The 27,116-nt window shown below is 45.3% G+C and overlaps 1 protein-coding gene across 1 annotated transcript in view; it reads right to left on the reverse strand.

Moving 5' to 3' along the window:
- LOC139178153 (coiled-coil domain-containing protein 3-like) overlaps window positions 1-22,438 on the reverse strand; it is a 72,139-nt gene extending 49,701 nt beyond the window's left edge. The window contains exons 1-3 of the mRNA XM_070774970.1: window positions 22,069-22,438; window positions 17,743-17,948; window positions 3,938-4,055 (exon numbers count right to left, since the gene is read on the reverse strand). Coding sequence (XP_070631071.1) covers window positions 3,938-4,055; window positions 17,743-17,948; window positions 22,069-22,438 — 694 coding nt within the window. The remainder of the gene's footprint in view (window positions 1-3,937; window positions 4,056-17,742; window positions 17,949-22,068) is intronic.
- Between the last annotated feature and the right edge of the window lie 4,678 nt (window positions 22,439-27,116).

The following is a 27,116-nucleotide window of genomic DNA, read 5'->3' on the forward strand; positions in this document are numbered from 1 at the left end:
TGGAGAAGAATCCCAAGCCTCCCACCGCAACTCGAGACAAACCACGAGATTCCCCCGTCAACGCAAGATGAGGCCCTTTTCTCCTGCAGTGCCTCGAGAGCAAGCCCGAGTTCCTTCTCAAAACTCGAGAGGAGGCTTGAATCCCTTCATGCAACTCTAGGGGGCCCAGAGATCTCCGTCACAACTCAAGATGAAAGCCGAGTTTCCCGCCACAACTGGAGAAGAGCCCTGTGTGTCCCACCTCATCTGGAGATGAGGGCCAATTCCCTGCTTCAACTCAAGAGGAATCCCAACTTCCCCTCGCACCACAAGAGGAGGCCTGTGTAACCAATTGAGTCTCGAGTGGAACCCCGCAGATCCTGCCGGAAGGAAAAAGGATGCTGAGTTCCTCCATATTCCAGATAAGTCCTGATTCCCCCGCACCGGATCCAACGGAACATCGAGTATCCTCTCACGACAGGATGGGTGGCCTGTCGGCCCTCTCTATCCTCTTGAAAAAGCCCAAATTCCCCACCTGAACTCCACTGGAGGCCTGACACCACTTTGACAACTCGAGAGGAATGCAGAGTTCCATGCTTCAACACCAGAGGAGGCCTGACTCCCTAAATGAACCTTGATAGGAAGCCCGAGATCCCTGTCGCAGCCAGAGAGGAACACTGAGTTTCCCGACTGAAATCTAGACACGGCCTATTCGCGGGCAGTGTCTCAAGAGGAATCATGACGTGCCCCTTGCAACTCGAAAAGAGACCTGATTTCGATGAGGAATCATGAGCGGGTCCCTAAGGTCCCTGTCACAACTTGAGAGGAACCCCAGGCTTCCCACTGCAACTCGAGAAAAACCACAAGATTCTCCAGTCAACTCAAAATGAGGCCCTTTTCCAGAGCAGTGTCTCGAGAGAAACCCCACGTTCCCTCTTGAAACGTGAAAGGGTACTTGACACCCTTGACACAACTCAGGAAGGTCCCCGAGATACCAGTCCCCACTCACAAGGAACACCGAGTTTCATGCCACAACTCAAGAAGAGCCCCGTTTTCCCCCTCCTCAACTCGAGATGAGGGTCGATGCTTCTGCTTCGTCGGGAAAGGTATCCCAACATTGCCGTTGCCCCTCAAGATGAAGCTGGTCTCACCTTGAAACTCGAGAGCATCCCCGGGAGACATGCCTCAATTTGAAAAGACCCCGATTTCCCATTACTCCAGATAAGCCTGATTCCCCTGCACTGACTTGACTGGAACCCCAAGGATCGACTCAAAACACGAAGGGAGGTGTGACAGCCCCGTGGCACCTCGAGAAAAAGCCCCAGACCCCTAGGTCCACTCGACAGGAAGTCTGACACCTCTTTGAAACCTCGAGAGGGAAGCGGAGTTCCATATATCCACACAAGACGAGGCCTGACTCCCCTGTTGACACTCCATAGGAATCCCAAGATCCATGTCAGAACTGGAGAGGAACCCTGAGGTTCTGGCCTCAACCCGAGATGAGGCCATATACCGCTGAACCGACTGGAGAGGAATCCCGAGAGGCCCCTCTCAACTTGAATGGAGAATTGACTTTCCTGAGGCAACACAAGCGGGTTTGAAGTCCACGTCACAACTCGAGAGGAACCCTGAGTTTCCTGCCGCAACTCGGGAAACCCCAGGAGATTCTCCCCTCAAAGCGAGATGAGGCCTTTTCCCACTGCAGCATCTTGAGAGAACTCCCACGTTCCCTCTTGAGGCTCGAAATGGTACTCAACACCCTTTATGCAACTCAAGAAGTTCCCTGACATACCTCACTCAAGAGGAACACCGATTATCTCGGCCCAACTCAATCTGAGCCCCTTTGCCCCTCCTCATCTTGAGATGAGGGTCGATTCCCCTGCTTCATCTGGAAAGGAATGCCGACTTCCCCGTCGCCCCTCAAGAGGAGGCTGGTCTCAACTTGAAACTAGAGAGGAACACGGTGGTCTTGCCACAATTCGAAAGACACGGATTTCCCTATCCACTCGAGATAAGGCCTGATTCCCTTGCACCGATTCGAATGGAACCCCAAGCATCAACTCACAACATGAAGGGAGGACTGATACCCTGGTTACAAACTTGAGAAAAGCCCTAGGCCCCCAATTCAACTTGACTGGAGGCCTGAAACCTCTTTTACAGCTCGAGAGAAAAGCAGAGTTTCATGCCTCAACACAAGTCGAGACATGACTCCCTGTTTGAAACTGCAGACACACCCCGAGATTCACGTCAGAACAGGAGAGGAACCCTGAGGTTCCCGCCTCAACTGGAGATGAGGCCCTCTTCCATTGCACCCACCCCAGAGGAATCCTGAGAGGCCCCTCACAACTCGAAAGGATTCCTGACTTTCCATAGGCACCATGAGAAGCTCCCTGAGGTCACCGTCGCAACTCGAGGGAACCCAAAGTTTCCTCCTGCAAATCGGGAAAGACCTCAAGATTCCCCCTTCAACGCAAATTGAGGCCCGATTCCCCTGCCGTTACTCGAGAAGAATCCCGTGCTCCCCCTCGCAACTCGAAGGGAGATTGGACTTCCCTGGGGCAATACAAGAGGTTCCCTGATTTCCCTGTCATAACTCGATAGAAACCCCAAACTTCTCACCACAACTCGAGAAAAACCACGAGATTCCCCAGTCATCGCCAGATGAGGCCCTTCTTTTCCTGCAGGGCCTAAAGAGCAATCCTTAGTTCCCTCTCAAAGCTCCATAGGAGGCTTGACTTCCTTTAGGTCACTCAAAGGGCTCCAGGAGTACTGGTTGCAACTGGAGAGGAGAGCATAGTGCTTAGCTTCAACTCGAGATGAGGCCTGACTCCCCAGGTGAACCTTGAATGCAATCCCGAGATCCCTGTCACCACTGGAGAGGAACACGGAGTTTCTGGACACAAGTCTAGACAAGGCCTATTTCCCCTGCAGTGACTTGTGTGGAATCCCGTGGTGCCTGTCACAACTTGAAATGAGACCTGACTTCTCTGAGGTAATATGAGCGGGACCCTGAGGTCCACGTCGCAACTTGATAGGAACCCCAAACTTCCAACCAAGCCTCGAGGAAAACCACAGGATTCTCCCCTCAATGCGAGATGAGGCCCTTTCCCACTGCAGTATCTCAAGAGAAGTCCCATGTTCCCTTTTGAAACTCAAAACGGTACTCGACACCCTTTATGAAACTCAGGAAGTTTCCCGACATACCCATTCCCACTCAAGAGGAACACCGATTTTCCCGGCACACCTCAATCTGAGCCCCTTTGCCCCTCCTCATCTCGAGATGAGGGTCGATTCCTTTGCTTTGTCTGGAAAGGAATCCCGACATTCCCATTGCACCTCAAGAGGAGGCCGGTCTCACAGTGAAACTTGACAGGAACGCTCGTGGGTCATGCCACAATGCCAAAGACACTGATTTCCCCATCCACTCGAGATAAGGCTTATGCCCCTGCACCAATTGCAGTGGATCCCCAAGTATCATGAATAAACATTAAAACCATTTTCAGTGAAAAACATCCATATAGAAAAGGCCACACAGATCCCATATTCACGTCTGCTTTAAATACATCAAGTTTGCCCAAATCACTGAAAATTTCAGTTACACTCTTAAAAAGAAAAAAAAAAAAAAAAAAGGATGGGAAGAAAAGATATATTCATACAATTGAACAATTGCTGAAATATGAGTGGGGCTGTGGATTACATTATACTGTAGAAACGATATATTTTCCTGATTTTGGAGATTATGTGCAGGTTTTGCTGGAGCATGCACCCATTTTGGATAAAACACATAGAGTATTTCAGATGATGTGGCAAATGTGAGCACTTTTTCCCATTGCTAGGTGTTTTCTGTACAGTTTAAATTCCCAGAAAGTAAATTATGTCTCAAAACAAACAAGTCAATATCGTAAAAGAAAATCAGATTAGAAAGGCATGAAACTTTCCTATAGAGGTCAAGACTTACCCAGACAAAGTTCAAGGGAAGCTGTGATGCTCACTGCCCTTGAAGGAGTCCACATGGAATGAAGAAGTACTGTGGGAAGTCTACTAGTAACCACCATGCCTTGGGTCCTCTGGATGACCTATTGCAGGAGAAACAGATTTTACAAATAAAAGTTTCCCCATAACTTCACAAAAAGTTGTTAGATTACATTCAGTAAAGTTGAATAACTTCCAATGAATTTACAATCATATAAAATACTACAACGTACAATCCCAGTCAATATACAAAAATCATTTGTGTTTCTATAAATTAATAACAATCAGAAACAAAAATTAAGAAAATCCCACTTATAATTGCATCCAAAAGAATAAAACATCTAGCAACAAACTTAATCAAGGACATAAAAGACCAGTAGTCAGAAAGCTAGAAAGCACTGATAAGAAACCAAAGAAAACACAAATAAACAGAAAACTATTTCACGCTCATGCACTGGAACAATGAGGAATTAAAATGTCCATTCCAACCAAAGCCATCAACAAATACACTGACTGCAATCACAAAATAATATTCAATGGCCTTTTTCACAGAAATAGAAATATTCCAAATATTAGGCTCCTAATATTGAACAGGACCTTAAATAGCCAAGAAGACTCTGAGAAAGAAGAACACAGCTGGAGACATCTTCCTCTCCAACTTCAAACTACATCACAGACCTGTAGTAACCACCACAGTGAGGAACTGGCAGGAACACAGACACATGGACTCCAGGAAAGAATAGAGAGCCCAGGAATGAACCTACACGTACGTGGTCAGTTCATGAAAATCAAACCAGGAACAAGTGAAGAGGAAAGGACAGTCTTCTTAAGAAACAGTGACAGGAAAACTGGCCACCTATTCGGAAGAACATCAGTGAAGGTCATCCTCTAGATCATCTGACAGAAATAAAACTGAAAACCTGCCATTTTGCACATGGAGCTCTTTCCCCCACTGAGTCCTGAGATGGCCCTCCAGTCAGCGCTCAGCTGGACACAGGAAACATTTACTTTATCGTCATTTTTCCCTCTTGCAGCGCCGCCCTGCTGGCAGGCACTGAGGCAACCCCGCTCCTCTCAGCCAGGACGCAGCCCCGTTACCCAGAAGCCTGAGCCCTGAGGGCCCTGAGGAGACAAAACTGCCGCCAGCTGGTCACCGAGCCCAGTCTGAAGGCAAAGCATCCTGCGCCCGCGGGTCAGAGGGGGTTTTGGCGCCCCCTGTGGGCCGCCAGAGAAGAGCAGGCAGCCCTGCCCTCACAGATCTCAAAAGGCTCACCCAGAAGCAGCTCTGCTGTGAGCACTGAGACTGGAAGCCCAAACTGAAATGGAGCAGAATAGCTCCATGACCCTCCTCAAAACATGGCTAAAGTACGATCAGAGCCTGTATGGAATGCAGCCATAAAAAGGAACAAATTTGAGTCAGTTCTAATGAAGGGGATGAACCTAGAGCGTATTAAACAGGGAAGTCAGTCAGAAAGAGAAAAACATGGAATCGAAAAGGATGGGTCTGACGAATCTGTTCACATAGCAGCAACGGAGATGCAGACATAGAGAACAGACTTACTAACAAGGGTAGGGAACAAGAGGGAGAGGGTGAGATGAATGGAGAGAGCAGCATGGATGCATGTACACCAACATTTGTAAACAGACAACCAGTGGGGATTTGCTGTATGACTCAGGAAACTCAAACTGGGGCTCTATAATAACCTAGAGAGGTGTGGATGGATGGGATGTGGGAGAGATATTCAAGAGTGAGGGGACACACGTACACCTATGGTTAATTCATGTGGATGTATGACAAATCAAACCAATATTGTAAAGCAGCAATCAATCAACTAAAAATAAATAACTGTTAAAAAAAAAAGTGAAATGAACAGAAACACAAACTTTGCAACTAACACTGTAATTCAATTTAAAAAATATACAATTTTAGAAAACAACAAAGGATCTACATGACCTTTGGTCGGGTGATGAGTTATAACACACAACAAAAAAGTCAACTTACCAAATTAGGAATATAAATTATTTAAAACACTGACTTGTACAATTTTATACATTTACTCTGTGAAGGACCTTATTCAAGAGAACCAAAAGACAAACTGTTAAATGAACCACTGACCATCCACCCTTGCCAGGCAACAAAGAAGAGAAAACACTTGCAGGAGTCATCTTACAATAGGAGGTCCTGGTAAGGAACAAGGAACTAACAAGCTACCACCAACCAGGATTCTGGAGAGGTCAAAAAGAGATGGGAGACTGCAGTCTAGAGGTCCTACCAACTTCCCAGGATCCTCCTCGTTGGAATCAATTTCAGCTGAGTGATGTGTGTGCCCCCAGGAAGGATCCTGATTCAGAATGACTGGCAAGAGACAAACCAGAAACTAACCCAATGACCATAAATCCTTGACAGTGAGCCACGTGGCAGAGCAGTTCTCTCCGTTTCCCTCACCCTCCTGTCTTCTGCCCCAATAGCCCTTCCCAGTGAAGTCTCTCGCTTGGACGGCACTCCTCTTCTCAAACAATTTGTTTGCAAGTGTCAGACAAGAATCCATTCTCAAGCCCTGGAAGGATCCCCCTTCCTTCATCAAAACCACAATCAGGAGAAAATATCTTCCAAATGCTACCTTGTAGAGAAGGCAATGGCACCCCTCCAGTATTCTGGCCTCAGAAATCCCAGGGATAGAGAAGCTTGGCAGGCTACAGTCCAACAGCAGGGCATTTCTGAGGGGAGGAAACAGTCCCAGGGAAGCTGAGGCGCTTGCCAAAGGCCCCAGAGCTTTGGATGGCACAGCCAGAACTGTGGCTGAGGACTCCCAGTGGCCAGGCCTCTTGATCCTGGCCTCTCTCACCAGGTACATGTGTGGAAAACTAGAATCAAAAATATAAGTGAGGGCTTCCCTGGTAGCTCCGTGGTAAAGAATCTGCTTGCCAGTGCTGGAGATGCAGGTGTGATCCCTGCTATGGGAAGATCCCATATGCTATGGAGCCCGTGTGCCACAACTGCTGAGCCTATGCTCTAGGTCCTGGAAGACACAATGCCGAGCTCACATACTGCAACCACTGAAGCCCGTGAGCCTGTGCCCCACAACAAGAGAAGCCACTGTAGTGAGAAGCCCCCACACCACTAGTTATGGCCCATGCTCACCCGAACTAGGGAAAAGCCCACACACGAAGACCCAACACAGCCAAAAATAAATACAATTGTTTTCCTTAAAAATGCATATCTGACAAAGAATCTGTACTCAAATTGTCCAAGAACACTAGAACAAACAAGCCCATTCATAATTGGTAAAGATTGAAATAGACACCTGGCCATGGAGGGTATACTGATAGTAAACTATCCTACAGAAACATACTCAAGATACTGGTGGGATGCATGCACAGCCCCCTTTGGAAGACAGTCTGACAGTTTTTTCAGTAACCACATGGGACAAGCACTGAATTCTATACATGACAAGTGGTGGAAGCCAGGTGTCTTACCATTGGAATGGGAAGTTATAGAGAAACGAAAGGAAAGGTTACAAGATCCATGGAGACATCATCACAAATCACCTTTAACTGAATATGTTCACAGGCAAGCTGGAATACATGTATATATTTCCGAGTATGGTCAGCTGAGCATATTTAGCTGCTACATGTATGTTTTGCATATCATTCTCTAATGAAAGGGAACAGAAAATGTCCCTGGTGGTCCGACGGTAAAGGATCTGCCTACCAATGCAGGGAACATGGGTTCACTCCCTGGTGCTAGAAGATTCCACATGCCCAGGGACAACTAAGCCCCCATACAACTATTGAAGTACTTGGATGCTCCAGAGCTCAAGTTCTGCAACCAGAGAAACTGCTGCAATGAGAAGCCAGGTCATGGCCACTAGAGGGCAGGCTCTGTTCACTACAACTAGACATCTAGCAACAAAGACCTAGCATAATCAAAAATAATTCAATGTTAAAAAAAAAAAATAAAAGGACAGAAGTTCTTTGAATAAATGACTGAGATTAGGGGTAAGGCAGTACATATATGAGCCAGGATAATCTTAAAGTATGACAAAGTAAAGAAAGTAAAGACAACTATCAAGCTGTCCAAACTGATACAAATGAATGATTACAGTTTTATCTGTATACACTAGCAAATAATAATCTGAAAAGGAATTAAAAAAAAAAATTCCCTTTCAATAATGTCAACATTAATAAAATACTTTGCGATGGATGTAACGAGGATGACAAGACTGGCACACCGGAAATTATACACAATTGCTGAAAAAATATCCTGAATACATGTACAGATATCCCATAGCGATGGAAAGACTTAAGATGGCAATACCATGGAATGCATCTTCAACCTGAAATGAAGATCCAATATGACTTGATCACTCAGAGCTTTTGTGTCATAAAGTTTTATTAAAGTATAAAAGAGAGAAAGCTGCTGATATAGACTTCAGATGGGTGCAGAATACCCCCTGCTGGTCTTTAGCCAGATATTATACAGCCACTGCTAAGTCACTTCCGTCGTGTCTGACTCTGTGCGACCCCATAGACGGCAGCCCACCAGGCTTCCCCGTCCCTGGGATTCTCCAGGCAAGAACACTGGAGTGGGTTGCCATTTCCTTCTCCAGTGCATGAAAGTGAAAAGTGAAAGTGAAATCACTCAGTCGTGTCCCACTCTAGTGGTCCCATGGACTGCAGCCTACCAGACTCCTCCATCCATGGGATTTTCTAGGCAAAAGTACTGGAGTGGGGTGCCATTGCCTTCTCCAATACACCACTAGCAGTCTGCTAAGGAAAGAAAGGCAATGTCTCAGAGAATGACACCATGCCCCTCACCCACAACATGCATTGAGATAACATTGGCAGCAGGTGAGTCATCCTGGGCCATAAAATGATTGACATGAATCTTGAAGAAAGGCAGGTTTCCAGGCAAATATATAGTTTCATTAACATAGATTAGGAGAACAAGGTATGAGTAAGACATACTGGTTTGTCAAGTCTGTTCTGAGCCTTTAGGGGGAACCAACCTGAAGACAGAGTCTAGCGGAAATACATAGTATATTAACATAGCTTAAGACAAACATTTCCTTATGAAAAAAATGCGTTGCTTAGCTCAAGGTTTGAGAAAAGTTAAGTTCAGGTGGAGCCAGGAATCGTCACGGCAACACAGAATTTTCAGAGAACCTCCTTTTAAATTTGTATGGAGAAGGGGAAAAAATGTAACACTAGTTTGTTTCCTCCGGCTGCTTAAGAGAGAGAGAAAAAAATGTCTGACACTTGCAGCCTATTCCCTCTGTCTGGAGACCCCCAGCCTTCCTGCTTGTTACCCTCTCGGGGCCTTTAGGAAGCAATACACAAGCTGACCCTAACATACACATGGAATGACAAGGGACTCCAAAGAGCCAGAATTATCATATGAGTCTGCAATTCTAAGGTCCTCTGGTATGCTGTGCTAAAAGTCACTTCAGTCACGTCTGACTGTCAGAGCCCACCAGGCTCCTCTGTCCATGGGAATTTTCCAGGCAAGAATACTGGAGTGGGTTGCCCTGCCCTCCTCCAGGGGATCTTCCCAACCCAGGGATCGGATTCCTGCATTGGCAGGGAGGGTCTTTACCACGAGCACCACCTGGGGCAAAAGTGCCTAAATGGAGATCAGGGAAACCCAGTTAGAAGGGACTCAGAGGAAAGGAAGTGAGGGAAGGAGACTCTTAGTCACACTCAGAGAAGCCCAGTAGGTAGTTCTGCAGGTGGAAGAGAGGAGGAAGCAGGCTGAAGCTGTGTAGAAGATGAAAGAGGGAACTAAAGCAGGGGCCCCCAACCTCGAGGATCTAATGCCTGGTGATCTGAGGTGGAGCCGATGAAATAATACTAGAAATAAGTGTTCGGTCACTCAGCGGTGTCCAACCCTTTGTAGCCCACCAGGCTCCTCAGTCCATTGAATTCTTCAGGCAAGAATACTGGAGTGGTCTGTCATTTCCTTCTCCAGGAGATCTTCCCGACCCAGGGACTGAACCTGGGTCTCCTGCACTGTGGGCAGACTCTTTACCAACGGAGCCACCAGGGGAAAAAAATAGAAATAGAGTGCACAATAAATGGACTGCACTTGAAACATCCCAAAACCTTCCCCCGCCTCTGTCTGTCAAAAAATTGTCTTCCAAAAAAAAACTCCTGAGGTCAAGGAAGGAACTTCAAGTGTACTCGACTGTCCCAGGTTGCTGGCTTAGGGAGATGCTGAAGCAGAGGTGTCCCAAGAGGTAGAACCTCCCTTGCGTGGGTTCCTCAACAGACATCCGATAGCCTTGGTGATGATGGGAAAGATTTGGTTCATTTTTTTAAAATATCCTTGTGGGATAAACTTAAAACTTAGCAATCCTCTTAGAGTCTTCCTAATAAAACGTTTTCTTTCTTTACTGATCTGTGAAGTACCAACTGTGACAATCATTGTTCTAATATACCTCATAGTGTTGCTGACACTATGGATATAATTATGTGAAATTGAACTTATTCAATAAAAATGATGAAGCATCTGCCCTGTGCCCAGCACTTTCCAAGGGTTGGGGAGTACAATGAAAATACTCCATGAGATGCACGGCTGGTAGGCACATTATTTAAAAAAGCCTTTTACATTTCCACCAATAGTTTATTCTCAATGTCAACACTTGCCAATTAATGACCATGCTGGGTGGGAAGCTCATTAAAAACCCAGGAACCAGGGTTCCTGGAAGGATATCCTATTCTCCCTTGTACAGTCCTCCACCCTCTCTGGCTCTCAGTTTCCTCATCTGCAAAATCATGGACAACTGACTATAATTCATCCCTGGAACCCAAGTCTATTGAGGGGAAGGGGGAAATATTACTCCAAGGCCTGGGTGAGAGACCAGATTGAAAGAAAATGTGTCATTGCTGGTTTTCAGTCAAACAGACAGATACAATGAAGGAAGGAGCCCCTGGCTCTGCGGGATTTGCCTAGGGGTCTAGTCTGGGAAATTCTTACACATCAGGAGATGGCTCTGAGCTGGATTTCCACCAACAAGAACATCCATACAACGACAAGCCTGCATAGCTCTGTGCCCATCAGCCACAGGAAGAGACTCCTCCAGACAGTCAGCAGTATTTACAAGTGACCTCCTAAGGCCTTCACCAAACTATAGGGGCACTTCTGAGTTTTCTGTTTCCCTCACTTTTCTGACTCTTTTCTTAAAAAAAACACACATTTCTTCATAGAATGCCACAATGAAAGGAAAATAGGCTTTCAATTTTTAGACCTCAATTTGCAAAGAATTTGGAGCTTGTTTGTTTTTTTTTTTTAATTAAAGCACCACATAATTTAAAAATTTTACACGTTCTAATTATTCATTTCCCAAACCCCAAACTTATTGCACAGGGTCCCCATGGAAAGGTCCCCTCTCAGCAGGACATTCACAGATTCCACCATGAAAGGGCAGCAAGGTGCCCTCCTCCCTTCTTTTCTGCCTGGGTGGCCACCAGATGTTTAAATCCATCCACCCTAAACAATTTCTAGGGTGCAACTGGTGGACCCTTCCGTTTCCCATCCCAGAAGGTGGTCAAGGGCCTGCTGGGCTGCAAAGTGGCAGAAGCAGGGCTGGGCCAGCCAGCCAGAGTAAGGGTTATGAAGTCCCCGCAGGTGAAATCACCAGGAAGGATAAATCCCTAGGACTTCCAGAAGGCACTAGGCTGCTTGGGAAAACCCACACGGGTCTGAGCTTTATGCGAAGGGGTAAAGCAGTAAAGGCCTTGGCCCCAAAGGCGAGGCCTTTCCACGACCGCCAGGTTAGGGGGCTCCGAGACTGTGCCAACAGAGAGGGCGGAATACGTGGTTCCCTGCTCCACTGAGTCCCAGTTCCCTTAACCTGTGGTTCGCACCCCTCTGCTCCGCTCACTGGATGCCGATCCCTGGGGACCCAGGAGTGCACAAAATGAGTGCTCCCAGCCGCAGTGGTGACCCCTGAGAGCACAACTGGAACCCCCTGCCCCAGACACGCTCCCGGTGCGCCTCACCCCACCCCAACACATGCTCCCGGTGCACCCCGCCCCCACGCCCACTTTCAGGAGAGGCCCGCGGGCCTTGCTACTGCCCCAGATGAAACACAAGTACAAGCAAATCCACCCAACAGAGACAATCCAAGCTTTTTATCAGCTGATCTGTCTATGATTCAGGGATAAAACTACGGCTACAGAAAGGAAAGATGACCTGACCTAGGACAGCCATGATATTCTATAGAACCAGACAAAATTGGTTACAAGGAAACTTCTTTTTTTCTTGGAAACCATAAAGCTGGTTCTTTTGCATATGCAATTAAAAACAATTAGCTTGTTACAAAGGCCTGCCTAGGGCAACACTTGAAGTTAATCCTTGCCACAGAATTCAACAACTTCCTTGGTGGCTCAGACGGTAAAGTGTCTGCCTGTAATGCGGGAGACCAGGGTCCAATCCCTGGGTCGGGACGATCTCCTGGAGAAGGGAATGGCAACCCACTCCAGTGTTCTTGCCACCACCTGCCTCCCCCCACCCTCACCCCCCCCCAAAAAAAAGCGGCTCAAAGAAATTTTTTAAATCTCAGGTGGAAAACTAGAAGATTCCTTGTCTGTCTGTCTGGATTTATGTATGTCTCAGTGTGAGTCTTCTGTTTTTTGATAATATTGCTCAAGTTCTGAGTTCTTATTTAAATGGAAGCCCTTACAAATCAAACAGTTGGAAATATAAGAAAACATTGACCTAAATGAATTTCAGATTCACGTGAACTGGGAAATTGTCAGTATTAAATATCTAGTATTTTTTTTTTTCGCTACTCTAGTATAGACATATCTAAGAGTCATTAACATTAAGCACAAAATTTTCATAGTGCCTAGGTTTAGTATAAGTTAAAAATTGCTATATTGTTGTATCTGTCACAAGCTTGTCAACAATAAGGTATGTCTAAACAACAACAAAAAATCAAAAAAATGTAAATATGATATGAGCTTTTAGATAAAATATTAATAATTATACTCTAAAATTTATATTTTTATAAATATTATATTCTAAAATTTTTTCTCAACATTGAAACTCTGGTATCTAACACAGCAGCTGCCTCATGGCAGTCACTCAACAGTCACTTGCTAAAGACTGGACTCAACAATTCCACAAAATGAGGTGTGTACTGATATAACATTATACATGTCCACACTCCATGTAATATCCATGGACTGGAAACAGTGTAAGTACCTATCAACAGGGAACTTGATTAAATACACAGTAAGGCATTAATACAATGGAATATGATGCAGCTGTTTAAACCAATATACATGTCTAGATATAGCAAATTACATGTCTACTTACATGTACCCACTTGTGAACAAAGCAGGGCACAACCACGTGTGCACATTGCAGTGCCACTGGTACCAAAATTGTGTGTTAGTCACACAGTCATGTCGACTCTTTGTGACCCCATGGACTGAAGCCCATCAGGCTCCTCTGTCCATGGGATTCTCCAGGCAGGAATATAGGAGTGGGCTGCCATGCCCTTAAAGAAGACAGTGAATCTTGACTGAAGTGTTTGTTGGGGGAGAATACTCATTTGAAGCTTACAAGAAACTATTAACAGTGGTTATTTGGAGGGTAGGTGGGAACTGGATGGATGGGTGCCAAAAGTGGGAGAAAAAAACTCTACTGACTACCATTTTATACTTTCAGATTTGGGAATCCACATGAACATGGTTTACAATTCAGTACATGAATTTTTAACTGCTCTGTGACCAGAACCCAGCAAATTCTGTTGAATGAATTACAACACACATGAGAGCTTCCTCATCATCTGTTTTCACCATTGTTCCCACTGCCACTGCCCTGGCAGAAGCTTTTTAAAAGTTGCATCATCTTTAAGTTTTAAAGCCATACTTTCTAATGATCCATTTATAGTCATAAACCGCTCCATCACTCTTTACAACTGACAAAGTGCTTTCAAACCTATGATCTAATTGGGTCCTTAGGACAACCTGAGACAGTTTATATGTTTTGAAAGTGAAAGTTGCTCAGTGGCTTTGTGACACCATGGACTATAGAGTTCATGGAATTCTCCAGGCCAGGATACTGGAGAGGATAGACTTTCCCTTCTCCAGGGGATTTGCCAACCCAAGGATCGAACCCAGGTCTCTTGCACTGCAGGGGGATTCTTTACTAGTTGAGCCACAAGGGAAGCCCAAGAATACTGGAGTGGGTAGCCTATCCCTTCTCCAGCAGATCTTCCTGACCCAGGAATCAAACTGGGGTCTCCTGCATTGCAGGTAGATTTTTTACCAGCTGAGCTATCAGGGAAGGAGAAAACTGAAGTTTTGGGAAATTAAGGTTCTGCCTGTGGTCATGCCTCTGAAAATGGCACAGCCAATCCTGATTGCCTGATGAGGATGGCACCTCCCTCACCATCTTTTTCAACTCTAAAAAGGGAAAAAAGAAAGATGACAGGAGGTCTTCCACAGATTTTATGTCAGTCCCATGACACTCTAGGTCGGATTGCTGTATGAGGGGGTCAGTCTGGGTCATGGTCCCTTGGAACAGGACTTGCTGAGAGAGGAAAACAGCCAACTTTTGTTTTTATTGTTATACTCACCCAGCAGGGAAGGAAAAAGGAAAGGAAAATGTTCTTGGCTGACGTGGAGAGCACCCTGACAGAAAATGGGATGGATGCTCTAACTTGCCAAAGACATCCCCAGAGGCCCCATTAACACCATGATACTGAACCAGAGAGATGCTGAACACTTGGGAGTGCTGCTGATTCCCTGGCAACTTTTGAAAGCAAGCTTATGTTTCCACTGACTGAAGCAAGGGGCGGGGGCGGGGGGGTGGGTGGGGGGTGGGGGTCAAGGGAGGGGAATGTCTAAGGATGGAATTAGAGAATGGGAGGATTTGGCTGCTGAGGACGGAGTTGCAGGTTGTCCTGGGTATGTATCACAAAAAGTTTCCCTACATCAGATTTTCCTCTGGTTCCATTTCTTAACCTCCAGACTGATCCTAAAGTCCCAGATTCATGTGATGCTGCAAGTGAATGAGAAGGAGGAGATGCACCCTTCATGACCATGATCTAAACACACTGTTCGAGCTGACTGGGGACTTAGAGAAGAGCAGCAGCAACAGTGAAAATGATGAGAATTCATCAGTGTGCCCCCTGAATTCATCGTCATCTAAGACACAGCATGTGATATACGGAAATTGTGTAATGTGCACCGTCCAGGGCCATTCATAATGGTCTCAGAACAAATGAAGGATTCACATGTTCCCATTAGCAAGAGTCTAACTGGAATAAAAAAGTGACCCAAACAAGCTCCTCTGACCCCGTCTAAGATGGAAGACCCATCACCTTAGGAAAAACAGACTGTGTAGTAACATGATTTATTTACCCTGCATAGGAGAGAAAGCAGAATACTCATCTTCACACAGAAAAAGCAGAGAGGATGTCCCTGGTGGCACAGTGGATAGGAATTCATCTGCCAGAGCAGGGACATTGGTTCAATCTCTGGTCCAGGAAGATTCCACAAGCTGCAGATCAACTAGGCCTGTGTGCCAAAACTAGTGAGCCCACAACACACAACTACTGAAGCCCATGTGCTCAGAGCCTGTGCTCTGTGACGAGGGAAACTAATGCAATAAGAAGCCTGTGCACTGCAACAAAGAGTAGCCCTTGCTTGCCATAACTAGAGAAAAGCCCTCATGGCAACAAAGATCCAGCACAACTGAACATAAGTTTTTTTTTTTTTTTTTTTTTTTTTTAAGGCAGATAATTTTTAGTTTTAGTGTTGTTTTTTTTTTTTTTTTTCCCAAGAAAGGAACAAGTAACTGTCCATAACTCTTCATCTAATTCTGACACCTTCAATTCACAGCAATTTTAATCACAGCAGATAAAGTAAAAATTTCTCAAGGAATATCACAAAATATAAATGCTAGCACCTTAGTTTTATTTTAAACCTAAATTCTCAAATGAACTAGCTAATTTAACTCAGCTCTGATATGGTATCTTTCAAAGTGGGCAGAAGAAGAAGCCAAGATGTGATACATACAAAGTCCATCAACACCTCAGTTTGGCTCTGCAGCAGCTCAGCAACCTGGGACAATTAATTCTCTTTCCCCAAAAGCTTATGATTCAGTGCAAACACACATACCCACCCTCTGTTATCTAAGAGACCAGGATGATGAAAGGGAAAAGGAATTCTCCCCAAGATCAACATCTGACCACCCAAAATAGGACTGCCTTCACATTAAATCATTTTTCCACAGTCTCATTGTTCTATTTGTTTCAAATGATGGAAAATCTAATTGCAGTAAAATGTTAATAGCTTCATTGTGTGACCATAGGGCTAATCAGTTATATATTTAAAGAGTTTGGGGTTCAGCTGTGAGGAATTTTTGGATCAATATCTGATGTCTTGACATCAGTGTACTATTACCAAGGATTTAGGACATAAAGCAAAAATCCAACAAAATGGAGAACCACAGGACCAAGACTAAAAAGATTTAATTTGAACATGCTATGGCCTGACCCAGGCTGGGGATACTCAGGCTTATACTTGGTGGGTCCAGTTCAATGTGGAGTGGGTGCTGGCACAGATTAAGAGTTGGGTAGGGGGAAAAAAAAAGAGTGGGGCAGGGGGAAACAAAAGTGCTTAGATCCATGTGGGGAGTGAAATATATGACAATCACTCAGAAAATTTTGGCAAATCTTGAAGAGGGGTCAGGGAGTTGAGAACTGTCAGTAGGGTAGGCCTAAGGAAGGAACCCTGGATAATGTATGGAAAGGAAGAATCAACACTTCTCCACAGTCAGATGTACTTGCCCACGATGAGAACAGTTTCTGTGCAAAGAACCTCCAGGTACCATGGAGCCCTGGGCAGGAGGTTAGAAAGAACAAAGGCACTCCCCTAGGCCCACCCAGCAGACAAGAGAAAGATAGCCCCCCCCCCACCACCACCACCAAGGGCACCATAGATGGGGGAAAGAAGGAAACCACCTAATACCTGCACATTGGTTCATTAACCCACATCAGAACTGTCTCCTGTGGTCTGTCACATGGTCCTATAAACATCTTGGTGGGAGACTGGGAGCGATGGGCCATGGCCTCTCTGCTCCCCTGGCTCAGTTGCGACAATGCCACTGCACAGAGAAAGCGATAGTCCTCAAAATATCCCCACAACTCAGGCATCTGCCTCAGACTGAAAGATGCCTTTTCTATCTTCATGCCCAGAGTGATCCGGATCCTTCTGTTCCATGGGAACTAGGTCCTGCCACTAAGGGTTTGCATGTTGCAACTGAAGATCCTGCATGCTGCAAGGAAGACTGAAGATCCCACATGCCACAACTAAGACCCAGCAGGGCCAAGTAAAAACATACATAAGTATTTGAAATCAACAACAGAAGTAGTCATAACACTCAATGTATTGAGTGCTTACTCTCAAACACCTCACTAAAGGCTTTACCTATGGACATTCCCTGCCTAGTTAAATCATGTCGCATCTGCCCTAAGATACAGATGTTACAATGGCTTTCAATTTACAGAAGAGGAAACTGAGGCACAGCATGCCAACCATCAGCCTATCTTGTCCCCTCACTCTGTGAGGAACCTCATGCCACACAGTACAGCCTGAGGACTCCAGAGTTTATGAGCAGTGCTTGTCAACTTCTGGGAGGGCTGTGGAGAGGGTGAAAAATACTTCTTGATCTGGACTTTGGAAGAGGACTCTTGATTCCCTTGCTCACAACATTCATATGAGTCATAGCTATCTTATTATTTTGCTGTAGCACAGGGTATAGCCAATTCTTACCCTAGTGTCTTCTTGGACCTCCCAGTCACTGGAGACAGTTGCCACCTGCTGCCCTTGTGAACAGTTTGAAAACTGAAAAAGGCTAGAAAACATCCTTCTGTTCTCTTGAGTGTCTGGAAAGATGGCATCTTGCAAATTGACTCCATGAGGCAAGAGGTTATAGTTCTCATCCATCCTAATGGAAAAAAAGAGGCAAGAGCTGTAGACTGGACACCCATGAGGTGTACCATCTTGAATCGAGAGTCAACAGAAGACTGTGACAGTGTTGCCAGTTATACATCTTTTTTATTTTTAAAGTAGAGTTTAATTACAATGTTGTGCTAATTTCTGCTGTAACGTGACTCAGTTATACATATACATACATTTTTTAAATATCTTTTCCATTATGGTTTATCCCAGGAGATTGGATATGGTTCCCTGTGCTAAGGTAGGACCTTGTTGTTTATTCCATATGCAACAGTTTGCATCTGCTAATCCCAAACACCCAGTTCATCCATCTCCCTCCCTCCATTGCCCTTGGGAACCACAAGTTTATTCTCTGTATCCATTTGTCTGTTTCTGTTTTGTAAACAGGTTCATTCGTGCCATATTTTACATTCCACATATAAGTGATATAATATGGTATTTATTCTTCTCTTTGTGACTTACTCCACTTAGTATGATTATCTCTATTTCCATCCATGTTGCCACAAATGGCATTCTTTCTTTCTTCTTATGGCTGAGTAATATCCATATATACGTACCACATTTTCTTTAATAATTCAACTATCAAGGGACATTTAGGCTGTTTCCATATCTTGGCTGTTGGGAATAGTGCTGCTATGAACATGGGGGTGCATGTATATTCCTGAATTACAGTTTTGTCCGGGGATACGCCCATGAGGGGGACTGCTGGGTCATATGGTGGTCCTATGAATTTTCTGAGGATCCCCCATACTGTTTTCCATAGTGGCTACCCCAACTTACATTCCCACCAACAGTGTAGGAGAGTTCCCTTTCGCCACACTCTCTCCAACATTTGCTATTTGTTCTGTTTTTGATGATAGCCATTCTGCCTGATAGGAGATGGTACCTGGCTGCAGCTTTGATTTGCATTTCTCTAAGAATTAGTGACTCTGAGTATATTTTTATGTGTCTACTGGCCATCTGCATGTCTTCTTTGAAGAAATGTCTATTAAGGTTTTCTGCCCATTTTTTGATTTTTTTTTTTTTTTATTGTTGTTGAATTGTATGGTCTGTATACTTGAGATTAAGCCCTGGTCTATTGCATCAGTTGCAAATATTTTCTCCCATTTTTTAGGTTGTCTCTTTTTTTTTTTTTTTTTACGGTTTTCTTCACTGTGCAGAAGCTTGTAAGTTTGATCAGGTCCCCTTTGTTCATATTTGGTTTTATTTCTATCACCTTGGGAGACTGACCTAAGGAAAAAAAAAGGTCCAATTTATGTCAGAGAACACTTTGCCCATGTTCTCTTCTAGGAGTTTTATGGCATCATGTCTTATGTTTAAGTCTTTAAACCATTGTGAGATATTTTTGTGCAGTGTGAGGGCATATTCTAACTTCACTGATTTACATGCAACTTCCAATTACACATCTACATGACTCACATTAGAGGAGTCACTCTCTCTGATTGTTTCTCTACCTCACACTGCATGTATCTATCCTTAAGTTTTTCAAAATATGTGAATTGGAGGATGGGTGCGAGTGAACATTTGTGAATCTCCCAAGCCGCCTTCCTTCCCCTAGTGGAGTGCTCCTTGTTTCCTGGGCAAAGGAAAGCCAACTGGAATGACCCAAGATTCAAGTCCTATCACTGCTACTTATCTCTTGTTTGACACACAATGGATTTCTTACATTCTCTAAGATTAAATGTACAATCTATAAAACAAGGATGACAACAGCATCCTTATTTGTTTAATGGTAAGGAGTGCATTTTTTTTTAAAGTAAGTAAAGTATTTGGCACAGAGTAAGCACAGTATAAAACTTAACATTTTTACAGAACCCTGCATAAAGTACCTGTTGGCAAGATAGAGAAGCCAAGAGAAGGAAAAGGAGAGATGGAAGTGGCACTTCAGCCCAAAGTAGGCATTTGGGGGCTCACCAGGGAGTCTCCACTGCCACTTTCTCCTGTGACACTGACCAGAATCCTTTCTCCTTTCTGAGGGGCCCAGAATAACAGAGGAATGATTTGTATGTGGTTGTTAACACACACGGAGAAGGCAATGGCAACCCACTTCAGTACTGTTGCCTGGAAAATCCCAAGGACGGAGGAGCCTGGTAGGCTGTAGTCCATGGGGTCTCAAAGAGTTGGACATGACTGAGCGACTTCACTTTCACTTTCATGCATTGGAGAAGGAAATGACAACCCACTCCAGTGTTCTTGCCTGGAGGATCCTAGGGACGGGGGAGCCTGGTGGGCTGGTGTCTATGGGGTCGCACAGAGTTGGACACGACTGAAGCGACTTAGCAGCAGTTAACATGCATCAGGGCAACACAGCCCTGTGAAATAGAAATCTTGTCGGACTACCATTTGACTCTGTATCTCTGCCTTAACATTTTATAAATATGTCAGAGAAAAAGAGGAAAGAGCTGTCTGACCACCAGAGAGCCAGTGGACAAAACTGCATTTCATTATAAAATCGGAAAAGAAGATAATTTCTTCTTAAGTACTGTGGCTCTTTTTACTTTGGAAAATAAAGTTTTCTTGTTGAATAGTTTTAGAGCTGGTTTCCCTAAATAAAGACATGTAAAAATCTAAGTTTCTCAATATCAAGAAGGTACTACTTCATTCCTTGCCAGTTTTATTTAGAAACTGTACTTCTCCAGTATTTTTTTTTAATTCAACTTAATCTGGCTAAACCACCCAAGCCAACACAAAACACGCCATGTATTCTACACTTAGATATTCTGGCTTTAATATGGAAAACAGGTGTTACCGCGACCTTATGGATGCCCCTCTGTGGAACCTTCTGTCTTCTTTCTCAGTGATGTGAAATCTCAAGACCTCAAAGTTAGTCTGCAGACCAAGGTCATGGCCATTCCAAATATCCTTAATGTTACACCACATACTGGGAAGATGGGACTTATTGTCCAATCACTATCCATTAGATTGCATTTTGAGGTTCCTCCCAGTTCCTCTGTATCAGCCTCCTCCTCCAACTGGAGAGAACCAATGCATTAGGGTTCCACCTGCTGTTTTGTATTGCAAACTTCAGTTGAGCCTATAACCTGAACCCTTATCTACATACATTTCATCGTGACCACATAAACGTTCATGGAACTTCACAAGATTCCAGGAGTCTCCCAACAGACAAGGCCTGGTCTAATTCACCTCTCTGTTCTTCAAAGTCCTGTGAGCACCTTCCCAATCCCTTAATGCCCCCGCTCCCAGGCCCTTCCTCTATAAACTTTTGCTATTTGGAAGAGCCTGGCATTGAGGTCTGCTGGCAGCTGATATGAGTGAATCCAAGTGAAACAAGAGGACAGCTGGGCTGCATTCCACACCAGTCCCATCTTGGCATTTAAGCAGGTGTGCAGGATTGAGTAACTACACATTCCTCATCTAACCTGCACCAGGTGTTCTGCACCAGTTACTAGGATTTAATCTCAACCAACCTTGTTTGGCACATTATGAAGGTGAGGCTCTTGAGGTTCTTGACAAGGTCAGTAACTTGCTCAAAATGACAGGAAGAATGGAGCCAGAATTCCAAGAACCATCTGATTCCAAAGGTGTTTGGATTGGTTTTGACCACTGTCCATCCCAAACAACTCCCATGGCATCCACTTTAAAATATAGCTTTCCTCCTCTATAAGGAGTCCACCTCAATTAGGGTTCCACTTTCTTAATTCAAACTCCAGGAGATGCCATAGCCTGAACTCTTATCCACAGGCATCTCATCTGCACCACAGATCAACTTGCATGGAACTCAACCAGAGAGGGCTCCTGTCCGATTGCCATTCATACTTCTCAGAGTGCTGTGACCAGGGCCTTCTTCCCCTATTACCCCCCGCATAAACCTCTGTTATTGGGAATAGGCTGTTTGTTGCTGGAAACCACCTTGAGCTTTGGCCTAAAACACTCTTCCCTGGTCAAGCATGGGAGCCATCCCTGTTTTTCCAACAGTGTTAGCCAGAGGCACCCAAGATCTCTGTAGACTCAACATGAGGAGCACCAAAGAGCAGAACATGGGAAGGAGACTAGGGCATCACTTAACATCACCCAGACAGGATTCTGGAGGAGTTCCTGAGCCTGCTGGGGATAAAGGTACCTCTGCTGGCCATGCCAGGTGGCCAAAGGGATGGTATGGGCGAGATGTGGCAGGCTCACCTGAGGAAGAATAGGAGTAATCCTGGACCACGGTGTGGGAGTGACAGGAGAAGTAGCCCAGGCCGGTGAGGTTGAGCCTGGAGCCCCCAGGCACCTCGAGCATGGTGCCCCATGCCTGGTCACACAGCATCTCAATCTCAGCGGAGTAGAAGAGCCCCAAGTCGTTGGCCTCATACCGCCAGGGCAGGTAGTTGTACAGGCCATGCACCTCCTCGTGCAGCGCCAGCATCTTGGCGTGCACGATGATCTCGGCCAGCTCCGCTTGGCAGCCCTCGCTCAGGAGTCTCCACTCCGAGGGCAGCTGGCCGCCGCGGGTGGCCTCCAGCCGGCCTGCCAGGCAGAGCGCGGGGAGCCGCAGCGGGCGCAGCATGCCGGCGGCTAGGGCGGGCGGCGAGAGCCGCCGGGTGGGCTCTGTGCTACCGGGGGCGCGTGGCCAGGGGAGGGGGGGAGCCCTGCGGCGGCAGCGAGAGCACTTTTGGGGGAACCGAAAGTGCGGGGCCCCACCAGCGGGAGGCGCAGCCCTGGGAGCTCGGCTCCGCGCACCGCTGCGGAAGCTCAGCGTGCCGCTCCCTCCTCCGCCGGGATCCCCCTGCGGGGCCTGCTTGGGAGGCTTTTAAAAAGGCACGGGGAGGTCCGGCCACCGCTGCCTCCTGCCCGCCCGTGGCTGGGTCGTGGGCGGCAGCGGGAGGGGCGGAGGCGGGAAGCCGTCACGTGTCGCGGGGTTCTGGGGAGACAGCGCAGTTGGCGCTGGACCAGGAGCCCCAGGGCCGAATTCGGTCTTTGCGCCAGCGCAGAGGTCCGCGGCCCAAAAGTCAGTGTGGGGAGAGGCGGCCCAGCCCTCTTCTGGCGCCCTGCGCACCGACCAGGTGGAAGCTTTGCAGGCACAAAGCGCGCGCTCCAGACATGGCCTTCTTAGAATGATTGTCTTCAATTCCCATGAGTACTCAGGGTACGTTTTTGCATTTTCTGAGTAATTCATTTACACTCAAATGGCACAGAAATCTAACTTTACCGTCCCAGAGTTTACCTTGGAAATTCTGTGTGATCTAATGAACTTTTCCGAATCTCTCTCTCCCTTTCCATCTCTTCTGTTTTAACGATGCTCTTAGGAAAGCCTTCAACATCTGAAAAGCTGTAGGATTTTCCTACAGCTACATGGTCTCATGATTAACCTCATTCCTACGTTCAGATTCAGAACACCCTACACCTGAGAAATAGATTAAGAAGTTTCAAAGATCTTTTCACAAGTCAATGAGTGACTCTGAAGAGACCTAAACTCCACAGTTAAATCTTTATTTCTAAATTAGGCAATTCCTTTTATCTCCCAATTGCCTTAATTATTCTTCATGTAGTAAGAAAAAAAAAAAGATTATTTATAAATATAAATATTTTGTATAGTCAAAACATCATATATATGAAATAACATGGATATAATATATATATCATCATGCATATGTAATAAATATTATATTTACAATAAGTTGATAAGCAAAACTGCTGTAAAATGGAAGGCTCTTTGTTCTGCAAGCATCTTATTAACAAGGCTTTCTGAAAGTTTAAGTCTTAGAACTCAGCCAAAGTCTTCTCTGACTGAAAGGAAGAGTTCTTAGGGAATTCGGAAAGTAAAGGTAAGGAGAAAATTGCAGGGGGGGCGGAGAGAAAATTCCAAGGCCTCACATGCTGTGACAACCAAATCTTCCTGTGATCCCCAAGTCTTCAGTTAGGACAATTAAATTCATGCATGCTTCTTGTGACAGGGCAGAAATCCAGCTGGCATGAGGCAGGGACTCAGGAGGAAGAGGCCATGAGCAGCATGGTCTCAGGGAACCAGAAACCCTGGGAGGGCTTTGGGCATGCCTTGAAGTGAAATGGCCAGGACTCCAGCCAGTGTGGCCCAGCTTCTGAGGGAATGAAGGCTAAAGATCCATAGAGTCACACCAATCCAGAATCCAACCAGTGACTCAATGGACAGATGTGTGCTTAATCACTCAGTCATGTCCTACTCTTTGTGACCCCAGGGACTGTAGCCTCCCAGGTGCCTCTGTTCATGGGATTCTCCAGGCAAGAGTACTGGAGTGGGTTGCCATGCCCTCCTCCAGGGGATCTTCCCAAGCCAGAGATCGAACCCAGATCTCCCACATTGCAGGCAGATTCTTTACCGTCTGAGCCACCAGGGAAGCAGTGACTCAATGGACCAGATTCTTATTCCTACAAGATCATCTGTGTTGGAAGAGGAAAGAAGTAAGAATAAGAGCTCCTCACGGACAATAACTATCCTCTACATAGCTGGAAGTCAGCCTGGAGCCTTGATTAATTCTGTAGAAAACAGTTATATTGAGGGAAGCAAGTGGACAGTAGTCCTGATGGTATATGACTCCTCCCAACAACCCCACCACCACCATGGGAGATGGTAGAGTTAAGCTTTTCCCACATGGAGAAATGGCATTTGAGGATGGCATCAGACATCCTACGTTAGGACTGCCCATTTGTCTCTCCTTCAATATACAAGTTAAAACGTTTCATAACGTCTTAGTCTGTTCAGGGTGTCATGGCAAAATACCACAGCCTGAGGTGCTTAAACAACAGACATTTATTTCCCAAAGTGCTGGAGGCTGGAAGTCCAAGATCAGGGTGTCAGTGGGATTGGTTCCAGGCTAGTAAACGGCCACCTTTCCTCTGTGTCCCCACATGGCCTGTCTTCTTTGTACATGTAGAGAGAAAGAAATGTCTGGCCCTTCTAAGGACACCAGGCCTATCAGATTAGACCACACTCTTGTGACCTCATTTAACCTTAATCACTTCTGTAAAGGTGCTATCTCCAAATGCAGTCTCACTGGGTGTTAAAACTTGAACAGAAAAATTCAGGGCAGAGAGGAGGGGATGTCAACAAGGGACAGAATTCAATTCATAACAGTCATTTAGCAGGTGTTCTGCAGGTTTGTAGAGAAAGAGGGAATATAAAATGGTTTATATTTCTAGCACGCTAACTTAGAGCAAGCATTGCCAAATTATAATATTAACAATAACAACTGCTAACGTTTATTCACTGCTTACTATGTGCCAAACACTATTGTAACATGTTGCCTATGTTATTGTAATGAATGCTCCAAACACTCAAAATGGACACTGTTACCATCCTCAGTTTAGAGACAGGGGACTTAGGTATGGAGAGGTTAATTGACTTACCCAGGATCACATAGCCAGAAAGGAACTGAGCCAGGATTCAAACACTAGCATCAGATTTCAGAGTTCATGTTCTTAACTACAGCATTAAAATATGGACAAAACAAGCAATGTTTTAAAGGCACAGGTGGGCCCTTTATCAAGAAACAAGTAGAGAGGACTTCCCTAGTGGTCTGTGGCTAAGACTCCATGCTCCAAATTCAGGGAACCCAAGTTCAATCCCTGATCCAGGAAATAGATCCCACATGTTACAATTAAAACCTGGTGCAGCCAAATAAGTAAATGACTATTTAAAAAGAAGCTGAGTTTATAAATAGTAATAACCTTCACAGAATCACCAGTGATGGCTAAATGAGGGAGTAACTGGACTAACATTAATTTTGTTTTCACCAGCAGCCCTGCTCTATTTTAAGTTAAATTTATTTTAAATTAGTGCTGTAACTTATGCAGACAAGAGAATAAGGAAGTGTTTTGTTTTTTTTTTTTAATTGTATCTAGTGCTTCAGAGGGCTGGAAAAAGTTTTCTGTTTCTACAGACCTGAAGACCCTGATTATTCTTTCCATTTAGATGAACAAATAAATAAAAATCAGTATGCACAGCTGATGTCTCTCTTGTTGTGTAAACTGGACAGAATCAAAACTCTTCCAGTACTACCCAGAATGCATTTTCCGGATACAGGGGCCTGTGAGGGTTGTCCTTCTCCTGAATTCTTCACAGACACATCAGTCATGTTTTTGCTTCTCTAGAAGGTCTGGCAAAGTGCCTCCCTGATTGGGGTTGTTCACCTGGAGCCCTGGACATATGTGAGCATCCCCTGGTGAGCAGCTCCCCTTTGGGGACCAAGATCTCCAAGGAAGCAGAGCTCAAAGAAGCCAGGATGGGAAGCAAAAATTCTACAACTGGATTGTGCGTTCAGTAGTGAAACAAGCCGCTTCCATCCCTTGATTACAAGACACGTATGTTCTGGCTGTGGGGCGAAGATAGCACCATTATGCTTCAAATATACACTATATCCTTCACAGCATGTACAATACCCTTTAAAACTGCACCCCACCCTTTCAGAATGTTGACTCCCATCTGACACACTTGAGTCTTCATTAGCTGTCACACTGTCTCAGTAAGCTTTCAAAATTTGCCCAGTTGTTTCTAGGTGATGGTGTCCTCGGTAAAACCAGTTAATCCCACAGCCAAGGGCACATTGCTGTATTCCCTTTGCCATCAAAGAAGAGATGCTATGAAAATCACTGATCAGAAGCAATGCTATAGGAAATACCACGATGCTAGAAAATGGGTTCTGTGGACAGAGTTCCTGGAAGAAGCACTCTGGGGCAGGAAAGGCAGATCTACACCTAGAATGTATCTACTCCAGTGAGGACAAAGTCTCTGCTCCCTCCAAGATGGAAGAGGTTCAGTGTAGTCACTTCAGTCATTTCAGTTGCTCGATTGTGACTGACTCTTTGCAACCTCATGGACTGCAGCACACCAGGCTTACCTGTTCATCACCAACTCCCAGAACTTGCTCAGACTCATGTCCATTGAGTCAGTGATGCCATCCAAACATCTCATCCTCTGTCATCCCCTTTTCCTCCTGTCTTCAATCCTTCCCAGCATCAGGGTCTTATCAAATGAATCAGTTCTTCACATCAGGTGTCCGAAGTATTGGATCTTCAGGGTCATTTCTTCCAATGAGTATTCAGGACTGATTTCCTTTAGAATTGACTGGTTTGATCTCTTTCCAAACCAAGGGTCTTCTGCAACACTTGACGTACTCCTTTCCCAATTGGGAATGAGTCCGTTGTTCCATGTCCAGTTCCAACTATTGCATCTTGTCCGCATACAGATTTCTCAGGATACAGGTTAGGTG

The sequence above is a fragment of the Bos indicus genome, chromosome 21 (assembly GCF_029378745.1).
Source record: "Bos indicus isolate NIAB-ARS_2022 breed Sahiwal x Tharparkar chromosome 21, NIAB-ARS_B.indTharparkar_mat_pri_1.0, whole genome shotgun sequence".
Lineage (NCBI taxonomy): Eukaryota > Metazoa > Chordata > Mammalia > Artiodactyla > Bovidae > Bos > Bos indicus.